General features: G+C 36.2%; 2 protein-coding genes across 2 annotated transcripts in view; one reads left to right on the top strand and one right to left on the bottom strand.

Moving 5' to 3' along the window:
• The window catches only part of LOC150106054 (BTB/POZ domain-containing protein 6-like), a 179,193-nt gene that overhangs the window by 28,151 nt on the left and 132,205 nt on the right, over nt 1-18,837 (top strand). The gene's annotated exons all lie outside the window — the stretch shown is intronic.
• Nucleotides 2,529-14,824, bottom strand: LOC150106057 (BTB/POZ domain-containing protein 6-like). The gene is made up of 4 exons (XM_090393798.1): nt 14,785-14,824; nt 6,327-6,424; nt 4,452-4,684; nt 2,529-3,695 (listed from the first exon to the last, which is right to left on the bottom strand). Exons 3-4 carry the CDS (start codon nt 4,676-4,678, stop codon nt 2,696-2,698), a joined length of 1,227 nt encoding a protein of 408 aa, XP_090249924.1. The 5' UTR covers nt 4,679-4,684; nt 6,327-6,424; nt 14,785-14,824; the 3' UTR covers nt 2,529-2,695.

The raw sequence follows: 18,837 nt of genomic DNA, 5'->3' as shown, positions 1-18,837 counted from the left end.
TATCTCTAAACATCACCCACAAGGCCCAGACACGGCATGTTATGTCCCTGACAGATGGGGGCCCCCAGCGAAATTCCAAACATTCCATACTCTATCTTATCTCTATCTCTACCATCACCCATAATGCTATATACACAAACCATTTACTGATTTACAGTTCTACCAACACAGATCCATGACAATGACGTCACTTCCCCAATTTATTTACCCTACCCCTATTTGGTTTGAAGTGTCCCACCAATCACATCACGAATCCTTATCCACTAATATATCTTCCTTTTCCATTCAAATAAATAACGTCACTTATTGACAAATAAAAAATTATATCACTATCGCTTCCATTAAGCAAAAAGTGCAGCCAGTCCGCATTGCTTTCCATCTGCTGAAAAGCCCAATTTGCAAATTCATGACGTCTCTTGAAATCGGTTGTTGCATTCCCCATGTGCGGAAGCTGCTGATTGTGTGTCGGTCTCGTGTTCGACCTCGTGCACAACTGCAATAGTTTTTTTTTTGGGGGGGGGGGTGTCTCCCACTTCTTGCACGTGCTTCCAAACTGCCAGTGTCCTCAAACCTTTTATCGTAGCTATCAGTGAGGAACAAGACATCGGTCCCTTTCCAGTTCTAATACCCCGCATCGAATGATAGGTGCGCAAAGCCACACTTGCACATTCGGAGTTCTGATAATACAGCTTGACTAAAAGTGCTTTATCTCGTAACAATAACATGCCTCACCTTGGCAGAACGTTTAACTACAGCAATAAACGTTAAATGCTGAAATTTTAACATCAGTATTTACTACATCTGAAATCTACGTACCTCACGGTTTAAATAGTGACAGGTAGCAGCTCCGGGACCGCTATAGTGCCACCTGTTGGTGACGAATGCAACTATTCTGGCAATAATATTTTTCTTTATTAAAAAAAAAACCTGTCTTTCTGTGCATTTCTGTGAAAACCGCATTGTGTTACTGCCTATAATTTTCGAATTATTGAATTTTTACTTTTTTTGTGACTTTTGGATCACTCGGTGTATGTGTGTGTATTCTACACATTTTCTTCATGAGTACTTGCTTGTACCTTCTAAATTCAACTGACATAATTTCACCTTTGAACAATATAATAATTATGATGGTAATAGAATCTTCGAATTCTATTTAGTTCGTTATTTGCGAAGTCAACTTTCCAAACTGGTTTGGGTTCTGTAAGCAGACCTCCTCTGGTTTTAAGCAGGAAACCTGAGTAAGAGCCACTCTTATATTGGAAGACTGCATTATTATGCATGAACAATAAGAAAGACAGTAAACACAATCGTTTATGTTTTTACAAATATATAAGATTGAAAAATTATCGTTGATTCGAGCCACGTGTGAGCTAAATAAAAATTTCGGAAACACTACAGGAGTGGAAAACAGACATCGATTCTCCGTTAAACACGGGGTTGGTGGCGGTAGATGTATCCGCATGCAAAAGAGTTTAAATAATTCTTTGCAGATTCTGTTCCAACAACACCTTGTGAAAGTGTAAACTATTAATGGTATATTAGATGATGTCTGTCGTGCTGGTTGAGTCAACTATACCAGAATCTACACGAAACCGATAGCGTTTTAAGATAAAGAAAAACTTTTAATTGTTGGACTCTAAGTTGTTTTATACAGTAAATCATATAAAAATTGTTAAAATTTCATTACCAAATTTCTAATTTGGAAATTTTCTTACATTATTTCTTTAAGTTTCTTTTGTCAGAATTGTATGCTACTAAGGCTGTTTTAGAGAAAGCCATTGATTTTTAGAACAGGTCTGTGATTTCAGGAGTTTATTTTCATGCTTAGTTTTGAATATTATAAATATTTTTCTTTTGCCTAATAATAGGCACTGAATAAATTATCTTGCATTAGCTTGAATTGGCAACTTTTTCTTTTATCTCTCAGCTTCTCTTCGTTCAGTAACAATCCCATTTTTTCAATCGATAATTTATAGCTGAAAGGATAAAACGTAATTGAATCTTCATTAAATAATATTAAAATTGGAACGGTTTGACAATACGAATGGTTGTTCAGAATATCTAAAATATGTCATGTAACGAGAAAAAGTTTATTCTCCTAAAACTAACATTTTTTTAATACGATGACTACATTTCAATCTTCATAAGAGTAACAACATACTCAACCAATGAATTTTTATTGTTTCTGTTCGTAACATTCATTTGATGTAAGGTTTAATTAATGAAACTGAAAATGTTGAGTATAATTTATTTTATTGGCATTTGAAAATTGGTGAAATTAATACACTGAAACAATGGATAGACTCCAAATAAAAATTGGAGTGTTACGTTAACAAGGAATGAGAAGAAAAATATATTTCTACAATATAAAAGTTCTTTCTATATTTAGTTAGATCTAGTACACTTCTTGATTACAAGTAATGTTTGAGGCCAAAGTATATTACAAAGTATTCAATCATTGATGATAATGTTATCTTAAGGGAATGTAATATTCACCTGAATACGTAACAGGTGAATTTAACATTTTAATATTCTGCTCCACTAATTCTGGAGAAGTTAAAAGAGTAGTCGAGAAACTATATACAAAAAAAACTAAAAATACGGCTCCTAATAATATAATCGTAAATATATTTTACAGCTATGCTAATGACAATTTTATGACATCATTCAAGTTAAATTTAAATCATACTTCTCTTTACTTTATCAGTAACTCAAATGTAAGGAACGTCGCAAACCACATAATTTCTGGTTGTACACTAAACTTATAATAAGGCTCGTTACAATATGCCACTTTAGGTGGCAAAAAATTGATTAATTTCTCAAACGTTTCACGAAAAATGGCAGTCATTTCAAATGTGTCGCCTTCTTTAACATACAGTAGAGCAGGATTTTCTTTATTCAACTCCGACTCACAAATAATTTCTTTGGACACACAAGAATAGAGTGATTTTACACATACTACCTCATTCCGATATGTATCTCCGTTATATACAACCTTAACATTTATGAATGACTCAACAAGCAGCATTGATTTCTCTAGAATATTAACTATGAAAGAAATCTTATTATCTTTGCGACGGATCGGTGCGAAATCTATTAAAGCCCAGTCTAAATCGCTATTTTCAAAAGTGAGCACTGAATATGATGAGTAATTTCTTGGAATTCCACTTCTGCATAAGAAAGGTGCTATTTCAGCAATTGTACACAATTTTGTTTTGGTCATATTAGCGATCTCTTTTGAAGACATAAGAGAAAACCTTACACATCGGAAAATAGGAGAGAGCAAACCTTTCAAACGTTCTTCAGTTTTTTCTTGTTTTGTTGTCGAGAGATACCGTATCCCCCATTTTTGAACAGAATCAAACAGAGAATATTCTGACTGAAGTGTTATTGTTTTTCTACGCACTATGTCCTCCACTGTGTCCTTCTGACATTCCAAGAAATCATTTGACTTAAGAATGGTTTCCGTATGTCTGTCAATGATGTCGAGACATTTATACATGGTTTGATAGAGATTCCTACTTTTAGCAAATTCATAAACTTCGCATATGCATCCTGACTCTGCCCTCAAGTATCCCATAAGACATTTTTCAATATTCTGTTTGAGGAATGCTATTTGGTATTTTTCTGCCACGTAAAACATTTCAATCGCCGTGCCTATTGATGATATTGAAATTTCATCTGTGTACAAGTACCTGAAAACAATAAAAAAAACTTCAAAAATTTACAATTTATAAATCTTATATGAAAAGTCAAAAGTACAGTTACCTGGACGAAACAGTTTGATTCTTGCTATAGTGTTTGTCTGATAAGTTGTACAAATATCGCGTTGTATGACTTTCTTTGAGAATATCCGTCTGCATCGTTAGTACAAATGATGTTGTTCATTTAAAAATGTGTGTTCGAATCCTATCAAGTTTGTGAGATAATTTTAATTTTAAAGAATTTTAATGAGCTATCCCTTCGAGCGAAGGTAAGTTGGATGGCTTACAATGCTGAGTAATATCCACAAAATACATTTTCTTTTCCCTCTTGCAATTTCCCAAATCTCATTTACGGAAACCATAATTACCGAATGAACATAAATGACCGAGTATTCTGCATTACAAGTACACAGCGAAACAATATATTATAAGGTGCAATTGTATAACCTGGCAGCTAAAGCATGTCGTAGTACATCGTATAATCAATAGCTAACAACGTCTTCTGATGTCATTAAAAGGAATAAATAAATAAATAAACATTTTAGAAAGGTGTGATAATTGCATGTCTATTTCGATGCTAATCTATCAGGTTGTCATTTTGAGAATCGATGATCGCAATATTTTGAAAATATATAAAAAAACATACATATCTTTACTTCAGTAATTAAAAAATAAAATAGTATTTTGTATTTAAGGCAATGAGTACAGATAAATATCAGCATTCGGATATAACAGAAAATGACTCACGTGAGCATAATTTGAAATGCTTCTGGAGAAATGTCAGGAATCTTGATCTCTCCTTTCTCCTTTAGAGGACCGTAAAACATGGCAGCAAACACTGGGCTGGCAATCGCAAGCAGCAACTTATGAACCTTAGCTGTTACTCTGTGTTCACCTTCGCCAACTATGAAGGTGACGTCAGAATAGATGGGATCCTTCAACAAGGTCCGAAGTCTTTCTTTCATAGTCGCCATAGCCAACTGAAGGGGAAAAGATATCCAATGAATCATAACGTTTCCCAATAGTAAAAAAGATATAAGTACTTTTTATTTGTAATTGAATTCACCCATAAACAAAAAGGTCTAATAACCGTTTTCCTTTATTTAAATCAAAATTAAAAGTCAAGCAAAGAGAACATCCTTTGTTAAATGATGAGATGGCTGTAAAATTGAAAGAAAATGCTTTAATGTGCAGTACAGGATATCAGAAATTACAGTAGCTTTGGTTAGTTGTTTTAATTTTTGTTTCAATTTGTATTAGCTGTATTCACCTCCATAGGAAAACGATTTCATTTCACAATCTCTATGACAGAACTATATAGTTTTGATTCCTTCCTTGACTGCCTTCCATTTCAACTTCCATCGATGTCCACTGGAGTTCTCACCATCCTCCACAAAATTATAAATTGCATGTACTATATTATTATTATTTAAGGCATCTCCATGGAGTCTGTAGACTCATCACGGGAGACCCAAATTAACCATCATACACACAAATCTTATATCTCTCATCGAATCAATTCACTGTTAGGGAACTCATAAGCAATTTTGGCAAATCCATTCCACTCACCACTTTCAACACAAAAAATCTGGTCTGTACACCCATAGTAAACAAACCACATTCTTACACAATTTCCACGGATGGCACAATTTTTTTTTGCCTATTTATCATATATTGAAAGTTTTGACTTGAATCAATTTTATATAACCTCTGTAATATCTTAAACCTTTCTGTTATGTCTCCTCTTCTCTGCCTATCAGTTAAACTTTGTAACCCACAAACCTTCAACCTATCGTGGTAGGAAATATTCCAGAGTCCTGTCCCCATCTTGGTCACTAGTCTCCAAGACCTCTCGACCACCTATCTAAGAAATTCGTTGAGCTATTTTAGCAAATTTTGAAATAAGCCCTCAGAAATTTAACACTTTGTCTACCATTATTCCCAAGTGTCCACGATCATCCATGTCCTGCAAACCAATACCATCATTATGATACACCATATGCAACACTTTCAACCGAAGTGCATAGTCTTACATTTGCAACATTTAATTGACAATCGTTTTCCTTTGCCCACAGTGCCAAATTATTTAAAGCATCATGCAGGATATCAACATCACTTTGTCAACTATTGCCCTCAAACGTTTTGAATAATCAGCAAACAACTGAATATCCATAAATGATGTCATTTTTATACCATCGCGTTGATGATTTATGGCTTCAATACCCATAACATTTTATGTTTTTGTTTATATGATGTCACATATACCTCTATTAACTTCAATACCAAGGAACAAAAAACAAAAAGGAACCCTTTTATTTTTTGAAATCTGAAATTTATTAAAGCTGAAGAAGTATTCCAAGTGATCATCAAAATATAAACCAAATGTAATGCAATGCAATTATTGTAATCGGTATGGATAGAAGAAAATAAACAAATAAAACAAAGTACACAATGTGTGTGTAACCAAGGACAATAGCCACAGTGTTTACTAGAATAATATACATGAAGGGAATATTACGTTATAAATGAAAGTTCCAGGATCGTTTTACGTGCGGACCCCATCACACATAATTCATCGAATAAAGCAAAACACAAAACATATAGCAACTGTAATAAGCTTACATAATATGCATTGCCTGGAAAGAAGTCAGCGGGCACAACAGTGTGAGGAACAAATATTCATGTCGTCCACTTAAACAGATAGCTACTGTTTTCTCTTTCTGAAAAATGAATAAAATCATTTCAAATTTTCTATTTAGAAATGTGTTCAGTTTCTTCTAATTATTATTACTAATATCAGAGGATGCTGTGTAGGCAGACGGATGCACATAGGCTGTATCGCTGCTCATGGTTTTATAGGTTTAAAGTGTTAATTAACTCATGTTTCTAACCTGAAAGTGATACTATTTAATTCTACTAGTCACGTTGAAGACAGGGACGTTCAAATTACCAAAATCGGATAAGTAAGATTCAAATTTTCAGTGTTGGAAGCTCAGAGTGTACAGCAGTCACTAGCCAACGAGGAACAAAGGACGTCGCCATTTTAAAAGTCTCACTATAGTCGCTATCCGGAAGAAAGGCTAAAGGTCACCGAGACAGCGAAGTTCAAGCAAAATGAGCTGTAACAAATGCAATAAGCCATTAAGCGATGAAGGGGAGAGGGCGCATTGTTCCGGAGGTAACAAAAAACAACACTTCCACTGTTCAGGGATCTCAGAAAGCACGTGGAAAGCAAAAGGAGCCGTGAAACGGACCGAATGGCGATGTCAACAGTGCCGTGAGAAAACGAAGAACAAAGACTAGACACCAAAGAAAAGTAACGACGCACATCAAGGTAAGCCGCTTCCGGATCCTAAAATTACAGATAACTTTTATTCATTTAACCACCTTACTGGCCATTATGGATCAAATACGCATCTGCATACGCTTCGTATTCATCATATATTTCGATGTAATATCAATGATAATACAATTGTAATAAGCACTTCGCATCCATGATAACTTGAACGTCTATAGACGTCTTGGCCGGTTACGTGGTTTTTAAACTCATGATGAAAGACTTGTTAAATACACACATGGAACAAATTAACAAAAAATTCGAGGAGTATGAACATTACATACAGTTCAATAACGAGACCTCTGAAGAAATGTAAGGAAAAGTGCGAGAAATAAAGACGAAATTAACGGTAGCGATAGAAACGCAAGAAACACTCCAACGCGAAAATCAAGAATTGCGGAAAGAAGTAAACACACTCAACTGTCAAATGGAACACATGCTACAAAAAGAAAGAAAGAAAACAGAACTTCAAATTGAGGGAATAACGAAAGAAAATACAGAAGACTTAAGCAACATAATGCAACTGATCGGCAGCAAAATTGGAATTCAAATCGCAACCACAGATATCACCTATATCAACCGAGGCCCACAAAAAAATAAAGAGAGACCGCCACCGATCATCGCTCGTTTTACCAACAGAAATCTGAGGGACTCCATTCTTACAGCAAGCAAGAAAACAAGGCCGACAACAACGATCCTAACTGATAAGAAACTCCCACCACCTATATGGAGTCCAGTGTTCCGTATCTATATAACGGAACACTGGACTCATACTTCAAAAATCTTCTATATCAAGCAAGGAAGACAAAAACAGAGAAAAACTACAAGTTTCTGTGGACAAAGAATTCCCAGATATTTTTGAGAAAGAGTGAAAACACTCGAGTATACATAATTACAAGTGAATCCGACTTACACAGCCTACCAACATAAAACACTTTTCACATCCTTAAGAATAATATTAGAACTCATTTAAAAACTATATAATGGAGATCTCAAACATAGGCGAACATAAACTTCAAGGTCTTTGACTCTTTGAAGAAATGGTCAGACAACATTTCCACCAACACCAACTTCACTATCATACACACAAACATAAGTATAAAAAAACACTGGCTTACATTGACAACACAGCTCAATTATACCATGATAAACATGGATGCGCTAATACTGACCGAAGTTGCAATAAACGACATAAAAATTTACGCATACAAAAATAATTATCAAACCTACAACTTATGTAGATCAAACAAAAGAGGTGGCATTGTGACATTAGCAAAGAAAAATACAATGTGACAAACAAACTCACTTTGATCATGCGGAAACAATAATTTTGGAACTCACAAATAGCCACAATAGTATCAAATACACAATAAACACAATATACAGACCAACCAGATAATAATCCACTCAGTTTTCTTCACGAGTTAGAAACATGGCTAAGCGTCGTTGAACCGCGTACAACACAAGAAATACTCAATAACTCACTAACACAATCATGCATTGATCATATCAACATACGGGCACCCATCCATACATATACATCAGAAATTAACGTAAAAATTGCCGATCACTACTTTGTTAAATACACAGACAAAGGGGGAGGGGTGTTCGGAAATAGATGGCGCTGTGTGCTGATGGTAGTGGTGCAGTATAGTTGGGGGATTAAGAGAGAGAGAGAGAGAGAGAGAGAGAGAGAGAGCCTAAGTTGTATTTGAGTAGTGTGCCTTCCCACTATAAGTGTTTGGACTCCTTGGAGGTGTTACCTAACAGTGTGTACATACACTTTAACCTAAGATAACTCAAAAAGTTAGAATGATGCTTCTGACACATATTAATTCGAAACAAGCTGAATAAAAATATAGCAATATTTCATCTCCACGTACAGTTTCATAAAATAGTGTAAATTACGAGGAATATCCCTGTGCAACTAGTGTTTGCATCCATAACGCAAGATATCAGTTCTGAGTTCGAATCTGCTCGCCAAATAGAACATTTTTCTGGATTATTTCTACGACTACTTTCGAAATAGTCGAATTCTGCAGACTATTCAATTCTCTCTGACGCACCAATACATTACTATTATTCCTACATTTTATCAACTAAGAGACAGTTTGGTGTCTGTTAGAAAATCAGTTTCTTATTCAATCAACTAACCGATTATCCAAACTCATGTGCCCTAAGTTATCCACCAATTTATTATGGGATTATCTGTCAAATGCCAGAAATATCACAGTACACGAATAGAGTCATACTGTCCAGAATCGTTATCACCATGTTATAAAATTTAAGTAAATTACTGAAACAACACATTCGTTTTACAAACCTATATTCAGATTTATGTAGATGCTTTTCCTTATTTAACCAATCCTGTTTCCCAGTTCCTAACCGGAAACTTTAATAACCACTCTAGAAAAGTAAAGAGATCTGTAATTTGAAACATATGCTTTACTTCTGCAAATGGAAATCACAATTTCCACATTCTTTCGCAGAATATGGTGAAATGCAGTTACAACAGCTTTATTGACATCAAGATGACTAGAACAGACTTCCACCTCATTTACCTTTCAAGAACTAAGGGTCTTGATTTTTTAATTTTCAGCTTCCTTGGAGCAATATCAATACTATCAGTATAAAAAATCGTAAACTATTATGGGTATCAAAATATATCTTTTTACACACAGTATCATTAATGCTCATGTACTGCTCTTAGTAAAAAAGTGATATTCCTACCTAATAAAAGGTTTTTTCCTCGGGCAGATATATTGGTAGATACAACTCGTCCAAATCTGTAGTCAGTCAGGTCAGGTCAGTGAGATATTCCTGTAGTGGCCGCTTTCAGTTCTCTGTTGAATAGAGCTATAAATGAAATCAAAATCAAAACTTCGGTTTAAATGCTGAGGAAATGCACATTGGAAAACAAGAGGTCCCTCGACGCTTCTGCCCATGTCAGAAAAAGGAGAATCCATTCCGATAATAGGGTAATAAATCTGTCTTCTGGGATGTGTTTATTATTACAGGCCGAAAAATTTAGCTTTTCTTTTACGAACATTGTAGTTTTTAAAGTGTAACTAATTTGCTTGTATAACAGTTGGAAAAACGTACATAGAGTATTAACAAAATTAAAAAAGGTATAGCATAAAACAAAAATTTAACTAAGTTTATTTTTAAGAAAGTTTTCTATAAAATAAAAATAATTAAAATGAAAAACAGAAATTTGTTGAAGTGAACTTAGATATTCTAAACTTACAGTTGAGAGAACTGAAACACTTTAATGTCCTAAATCGATTAATTATTTATGACTTGTTGTGACTCTTTTAACAAACCCATGCAAAAAAGAATGTTGGATAAAAATACCATTATCAAATCCTTTTAATCTTCAGAGTCATCTAAATGGGTGTCCGAATCGCCATCACTTTCCCTTTCACATAAATATTCGATAATTCTGTCTCTGTCCTAATACATATTTTCCAATGAGGTGACATGAGAGCAATATTTTACCCAGTTTTGAACTGTAATACTTTCAATCGCCTGTTCTGAAAGCTTAAAAAGTTTTGATATGTCAATATCCCCAGTTACGTTGCGATGGCGAATGAAACTTTTCACTTCTGCCCAAACATACTCAATAACATTGATATCGCAATGACATGGTGGTAGTCTCAAAGCTAGAAATCCATGCTCTTTGAGCATCGTGAAGAATTTAAATAGTTTAGTTGTGGGCGAGTTTCTTTTCACCAAATGAAGCAATTCAATTTTTCGCATATCTGTGGGAATGAGAAATGTTATTTGCAGAGATCCAATCCATAAGAACTTGCTTCTTATTAGACCAATTTGGAACTTTCTTTAATCGAATAGAGTGATATGAAGCGTTATCAATTATAACAACAGCATTTTTAGGAAGGTTTGGAATCGGTTTTTCTTCCGCCCACTTTTCAAAGATCGTAGAATACATTTGCCTATGGTAATTGGCTTTGTATAGTAAGTTTGAATTCGGTAAAAAAAGAAAAACATTTCTCCACCCGCACACAAAATTATTATGCGCTGCGAGGCATTTCCGGTTTGTAGCACTCGACATTCTTCTTTAGACTGCCAACATTTTCCATAAGTTAAATTACTATCAATCCAAGTTTCATCTAAATACACAATCGGTCTTTTCTCCTCCCTGAAACGTTTTATTGCTCTCAAATACTGATAAAACAATGTCACTTCGCTCCATGATAAGTTTCCTTTTATTCTGGGACTTTTTAAAACAAAATCCGATCCGAACAAAATCAGAAAATGAAAGATATTTGAATTCATGTAAACTTCTGTGCTCATATGAGTCCTGGATTCGTTCATAACTTTGACTGTAAAACTGAATGAAATCTGATTATCAGTGAGGAGGTAGTAGAGACTTCAGCATTTGTTAATTTCTTTGACCTGATATTTTTTAATGACATCACAGCACAGAAAGTACTACTGTAATATGTGTACTTTTAACTAATATTACTGCCAATAAGAGAAACACATTTGATAGTTATATCATTCTCTATGTTCCTGTATAGCTCAGGAATAATTTGAAGAGTTTGTTTCAGTTCCATCAACAAGGTCGTTCGTTGTCACCACAGAGAATTAGTGTAATAACACTATTCCAAGCATATAAAGTATTATATGGCAATATCTGTAACTAACCATGTCTAAATTTATTTAAAGTAAGCGAACACATTCAGCGGAATTGGGATTCATAATGAACACAGGGCTTCGAAATGCATCCATAGTGTACATGAAAAGTGCACACTTGTACATCGTATAGTCATGTTATTGACTTTTGAAATCCTAGGCTTAAATAGCGTACACAAGAACAATAAGGGTCTTACAATCGAGAATAGGATCAGTTATCTGTCCAATACCAAGAATGCAGGATTTCGAACTTCTGGAAAACAAACAGAACAAACTTTCAGGAGTTTGTTTGTATGAATGTCCCGGTAGTAGTAGTCTTCAGGTCGGTTCCAATGGTAGTAATTAAATGAACTATTTATTATAGAAATAAGACAACACACTTTCCTTTCAACAGAAAACGTGACTTTATTTCTAATATACTCGTACTTACAAGCATTGCACATGTAAAGTACACTTCTTACTGCTCCCAATCAATTTGTTGTGAATAAAAAAAAATAAAGCTAGTCGTCATCATAAATTGTACAAGCATTACAATACAACTACAGTGTGTTGGAGTTCTCTCTCTCTCTCATATATATACATAAACATATATATACGTGTGTGTGTGTGTGTGTGTGTGTGTGTGTGTGTGTGTGTGTGTGTGTGTGTGTGTGTGTGTGTGTGTGTGTGTGTGTGTGTGTGTGTGTGTGTGTGTGTGTGTGTGTGTGTGTGTGTGTGTGTGTGTGTGTGTCTAAAAGGTTTTTAGCCTTGGGTATAATATATGTTAAAGATACCAAGTTATTTTAAATATAAACCTGGTTTTTTACTCCATTTCCCAAGTAAGAAAACAGACAAGGCAGTCAAGTTTGCACCTGCAAGTGTTGCAAATCTAGCTGACTCTGCACGTAGTGCAAGTCCAAGGCAACTCGTGATGAGATAGTGATGAGAATAAGCTCTCATCACTATTCTTAATAAAACTTCTGGCTCCCACTGATGAGACCTCAATAAAGGTCTAAACCGGTCTGGGTAGTGGCCTACTGCCTTTAATACATAGCATATTACAATACAATACATTAGCACAGTCAGCTAAAGTCCTTAAAAAATATAATACCAGGAGATTCTTCACCACACTTCCTAAAATTCGTTCTCTAATCAGTCATCCAAAGCCTACTCATTATAACCTAAAATAGCCAGGTGTATATAAATTATGGTGCGATTGCAATATCCCTTATTTTGGACAAACTAACAAATCTATTGAACAACGTATTGAAGAGCATAAGAGAGACATCTCTTACAAAAGATCTCATGCTACTGCGTTATCCAGTCATGTTCTTTTTTCAAATTATCCTAATGATGATCAACAAAGCCACTCCGTTTGCTGGAATAGATCAGAAAATGTTTTCGCTGTGATGATGAGTTTGAGAGGAAAATCGTAGAATCAAGGGAAATCCTGCTGAACCCTGTTCACTTAAACAACAATTTGAATTATAACATCCCAGATAGCCATGCTGCAGTTATTCAATATTGGCGTTCATGTGAGCCTGCACGCACACTTGCAATAAACAATGGCAATAAAAATAAAAAATACAACGTTTTTATGTATCAATCATGAGTGGCAACTTTTACCTGTAATTTCCAGTTTGTTTAGATACTTCAATGTTTATTATTATTCTTTTCCTTTATGAATACCTGAGGAAGGCTGTTATAAGCCGAAACTAGTAGTATTTATCATTAAAATCTTTCTAAGTTATCTCGGTTTTTTAAAGTCATTAAATCTATATTTTTTAAAATGTATCACAACAACCGAGTAAAAGCTGATCACCATATCTATAGCCTAAATGACGAGGCGTCTCTAATGAATATACAAAGGAATTTTTAAAAAAAACATTGAAGAAAATAGGATTGAAAATAAACAGGTTAGTTTACCTGAAACGTTGTAAGTTCCATACAGTTTTTCCCAATTTCATCTCTTTTAAAGAAAAGATAACAACGGAACGCGCTAAAAGAATTTATCGTAAAGCTAAGATGGATCTCCTTAGCGAAAGAATTACAGACACAAAACGGTAGTTAGCTTTTTTGTTCAGCACTAAAAGATCTTTAACTCAAAAACTTGAAGAAATTATGGATAATGTTAGCTTACATGATTTTATCATTAACAGTGAAGCACAAGCCACACGAATACAAAACAAGAATAAATATACCTACGAAGAAAAGCCAAAACGGCTATTTTTTCTGGCGAGGTTTATAAGTTAATGGGATAAAATTCCCTTATTGTTTTTCAGCCAGTAAGCGAAACTACGATCGAAAACGACGATCTGAACGTTTCATGCCGACGAACTGTCGGCGGATCCAAGTAAGTGACCACTTGGTAGTGCCACACCACGGCAACTCGTTGCAAAGGTGGAGCAACCTCCCTCGCTATATAGCCAGGGTAATTGATCATTACCCTGGCTGAACCTATAAAGACGAAGTTAGGAACGGGTGTTTTCATCTCCATGGAGACGTATACCACCCCCGACTTCCATTCTGGGAAGTCACTGTCCTGCATTATTCTGACCTCTTTGAGTGTTCCCCATTTGGAAAAAAGATTCTTAATTAGAGCGTCTACGCTTTCTAAATATTCGACTGGGAATCTGTCTATTCTGATCGTTTTTAACATACTCCCTATTAAAGTAGGGAGGTATTTTTGTTCTTCGCATTGAATTCCTAAAGAGAGTTTTTCTCTCGTTGCTTCGTCTTTTACAACGACCTGGAACCTCCCTCCCCCGTACGGGGTAAAACCGAATATATTATTTATCCCTACCGTATCTATTAAAGCTTTCGCGAACGTCCGCTTTTCGATGCTAGATTTTACCTCGAAACCGAGGGTTTTCACTCTAGGTAAGTCATATCAGAAAGTTAAGAGTATCCTTATAATTTCCCGAAAAAATAAGGAAGGATCCAGTGGACCTTCCAGGGGGGGGTACAAAAAAAAAGAGAAACGCCAAGCGTTCCCCGTCCGCAGAAATCTCCTACTAACAGGCGGAAGACTGACCGACAGGCAAGATCAAAAAAATTATTTCAAAAATACCAGAGAAAAACAGGAAAATAACAAGATAAGGGTCTTACCAAGTTGACTTGCAGCAGGGCTCGCACAGGATTCTCAGGCTCTCGATCTCAGGAAAAAACAGCGGCTGGACTTCACAGTAGGTGGACATCAGTGAGTAGCTAGACCTGGAATATCAGAGTTTTTTTGACTAATAAGTGAAAATAACTTACATATACTTTTGCTGTACGATTGCCAGAAAGGTGTGTCACTATATTATATTATGTTATAACATATTATAACTACGAAGAAAATCCAAAACGGCTATTTTTTCTGGCGAGGTTGATAAGTTAAGGGGATAAAAATCCCTTATTGTTTTTCAGCCAGTAAGCGAAACTATGATCGAAAACTACGATCTGAACGTTTCATGCCGACGAACTGTCGGCGGATCCAAGTAAGTGACCACTTGGTAGTGCCACACCACGGCAACTCGTTGCAAAGGTGGAGCAAGCTCCCTCACTATTCTTGATATTTTCTCATAATGTAAAAACACAGCTCCTAGGAGATGTGGTACTGTTTTACATTATGAGGAGAGGTCACTACCCAGACCGGTTTCAACCTTTTTTGAGGTCTCATCAGTGAGTAGCTAGACCTAGAATATCAGAGTTTAAGTGAAAAGAACTTACATATACTTTTGCTGCACGATTGCCAGAAAGGTGTGTCACTATATTATGTTATAACATATTATAACTACGAAGAAAAGCCAAAACCGCTATTTTTTCTGGCGAGGTTGATAAGTTAAGGGGATAATCAGCCGATAGTTCGTCGGCATGAAACGTTGAGATCGTAGTTTTCGATCGTAGTTTCGCTTACTGGCTGAAAAACAATAAGGGATTTTTATCCCCTTAACTTATCAACCTCGCCAGAAAAAATAGCCGTTTTGGCTTTTCTTCATAGTTATAATATGTTATAACATAATATAGTGACACACCTTTCTGGCAATCGTACAGCAAAAGTATATGTAAGTTCTTTTCACTTAAACTCTGATATTGGTTACCAGATTTAGGATTCATTTAATAGGGTTTTTCTTCCTAGAAATTATCTCACGAGTAGGGCAATACCTATGGTATTGCTCGATCTCCCGAGTGTGGATTTGTGACTCTAAACTTACCGAACAACTGCGCAGAGGCAATGCTGTTGCCAGTGAAGTTTAACTGATAACTGATAACTGATGTGGCATGATGAATATCAGTCCCAAGGACTCCAATCCCTTTGTCTCTATGAAATAGTCTTGAATTAAAGATTAGCGAGCACTTGGCTCACCCTATATTTAGGGCTGTATGGAGGCACCTGAACCGATAAGCAGAGCTGTTTTCGGACGCTTATGTTTCCACCTGTCGTGTTCGTCATAGTTAGAAGACTCTCGAATGAGTTGATTTGGATGAACAGCTGCTTTGGCAAAATGAGCAGCAGCACTGTTATGGAGGAACGTGGGAATATCTGGAATATCGGCATCACGGTGTAAGAGAGCATTTCTGACAAACCACGGAGCGTTAAAAATCATACGGAGGCACTTGTTTTGAATAACTTGTAGCTTCTTGATGTTGGTGGGGGAAGTGTGACCCCAGGCTGGAGATCCGTAAGTTAACGATGGTCTGATAATTGTTTTATAGATCCGTAGTTTGTTTTCAGTGCTAACTTGACTTCTTCTATTGAGGAGAGAATAGAGTTGTACAATTGCAGAGTTTGCTTTTTTGCATGCATAAACTATGTGGGAGTTAAAGTTTAAATGGTTATCAAGTTGAATGCCTAGATATTTGGTGCTAGTTCTCCATGGGATGGCTGTGTTAAAAAGTTTAACTTCACCAGAGTGAGATGCTTGTCTTCGTGTGAATAGAATGGCAGTGCTTTTATCGGCATTTACAGATATTCTCCATTTTCTGAACCAGTCCTCCAATTTTCTTGCTGCAGTTTGTAATCGCTGAGTAGCTATATTAGGCCTGAGAGATCTGCTAAGAATTGCCATATCATCCGCATAACTAGCTATAGTGGTTAGTGATGTGCTAGGAACATCAGAAACAAAGATGTTAAAAAGCAGCGGTGAGAGCAGCGAGCCTTGAGGGACACCAGCAGTGATTTTTTTCAGTGAGGATCGAATTCGGCGCAACTTGACCTGGATTTTACGGTCCTGTAGAAAGGAGTTAATAATTTTAGTAAGGTAAAGAGGGATGCTGGCTGTAATTAATTTATAGATGAGACCTTTGTGCCACACCTTATCAAATGCTTTTGCAACATCTAAAAAGATAGCTCCTGTGTGCTGTTTCCAGTTAAAGCCTGTAGTGATGAATTCAGTCAGTCTGTGAATTTGCTGTGTAGTGCTATGTCCGGTACGGAAACCGAATTGTTCTTTCGGAATTATGTTATTTTTATTCACCTCCTCATTAAGTCGGTTGAGAATGACTCTTTCTGCGATTTTTCCTAAGCATGATAAAAGACTGATAGGTCTATAGCTCTGTGGCATTTGTGGTGCCTTACCAGGTTTAAGGATAAGGAATATATCAGCTTGTTTCCATCTTGAGGGGAAATAATTTAATCTCAGAATTGCATTAATAATGGCTACTAAATGCATGACAGCTTTGTGTGGGAGGGCTTTAATTGTTTTGTTGGTAATTTCATCTGGACCAGGTGCATTTTTGTTTTTAAGCTTCCTAATGATTGAATAGACCTCTTTAGGTGAGGTGGGACAGATATTTTCACAGCTACAAGGTTTCCGAAGCGCAGAGCGTACACGACGGTGTATCCTCTCTATGAAGGTCAGATCAGCATGCGTATAATTAGGACGGCACTGAAGTTGGAGGGCATCAACGAAAGCTTCCGCTTTTTCATTATCTCTGTAAACAAGACCTCTTTCTCCGTGAATGGGCTGGATGTTAGAACGATCTGTGCGGAGAGCTTTAGTCAACTTCCACAGAGAATTATCTTCAGCTTTGAGAGAACAGAGTTTTCTTTCCCATTGCTGGTTTTTGTGATCTTTTAATGCGTAACGAACTTGGTTGGATGCTCTATTTAGTTTTCGACGGTCTTGCGGAGATAGTGTGTTGTGATAGCGGCATCTGAGTCTATTTTTGTTCCTGGTCAGAACAAGGATTTCTTCAGGAAGTGAGTTGACTTGAGCTGGGGTGGAAATAGAACAAGCTGCGGATAAGCCAGCGTGTATTTTACATTCAAGATTGCTGACTGCCACGTCAATTTCTTCACAGGTGGAGATAGTAGGTACTGAGTCTATGATAGAGTTCATTTTGGCATTGAATTTTGCAAAATTAGTGTGGGATTGGTTGGGAATGAGCTCAGGCTCCCCCCCCCCTAAACTTAAGAGTACTGGATTGTGATCTGAGCTGAGCTCGTCAACCACTTGAAGTTGAAATTGATGACAAATATTGTTAAAAATAGCAATATCCAAAACATCAGGTCTGCCGATCGCTCCATAATGTGTTGGCTCGATTGGGCCTGCAATAACAATATTTCTCTTTAAGGCAAAATTGTAGAGGATCATTCCGTTGTTGTTAAAACTCTTGCTGTTCCATAAAGGATGCTTAGAATTGAGATCTCCTGCTACAATTATTGCTTCATTTGTATCTAGTAGCTGAGAGAGATCAGAGGGGAGTAAAGGTTTGCCAGGGGGGTTGTATACAGAATAAATCTTTAAGCTGCCTGCATTGTTGGTATGAATTTCTATGCCTGTCTCCTCGAGGTTAGATGTATTAGTCTTCTTAATCTCATTATAGCGGATGTTTCTTCTGACAAAGATGGCAGTGCCTCCACCTCTGGCATTGAGTCTGTCATTTCTAAGTAATGAGTAGTTTCTGAGTTTGGGATTATCGCAGGGACGTAGGTGAGTCTCATTAATGAGGAGAATATCAATTTGTAAGTGATCTATAAGTTCCTGTAATTCCAAAATTTTGTTGTTGAGACCGTTTGCATTCCAGAATATTATCTGTATAGAATTTGATGTTGTATCTGGATTAGTCATTAATCATGGAGAAGATGACTTGAGTATTCCTAAGGAATTTGTTGGTATCCGCCTGGCTTGGATTTGTTTTGCTGAAGGCCATTAGCATCTCCCCTAGTGAGGCAGC

Source organism: Typopeltis vanoorti, chromosome 6 (assembly GCF_054136105.1).
Source record: "Typopeltis vanoorti isolate ZY-2024b chromosome 6, IOZ_Tvanoo_1.0, whole genome shotgun sequence".
Classification (NCBI taxonomy): domain Eukaryota; kingdom Metazoa; phylum Arthropoda; class Arachnida; order Uropygi; family Thelyphonidae; genus Typopeltis; species Typopeltis vanoorti.
The sequence above is the reverse complement of the archived record's forward strand: the minus strand, read 5'-3'. Positions and strand labels throughout refer to the sequence as shown.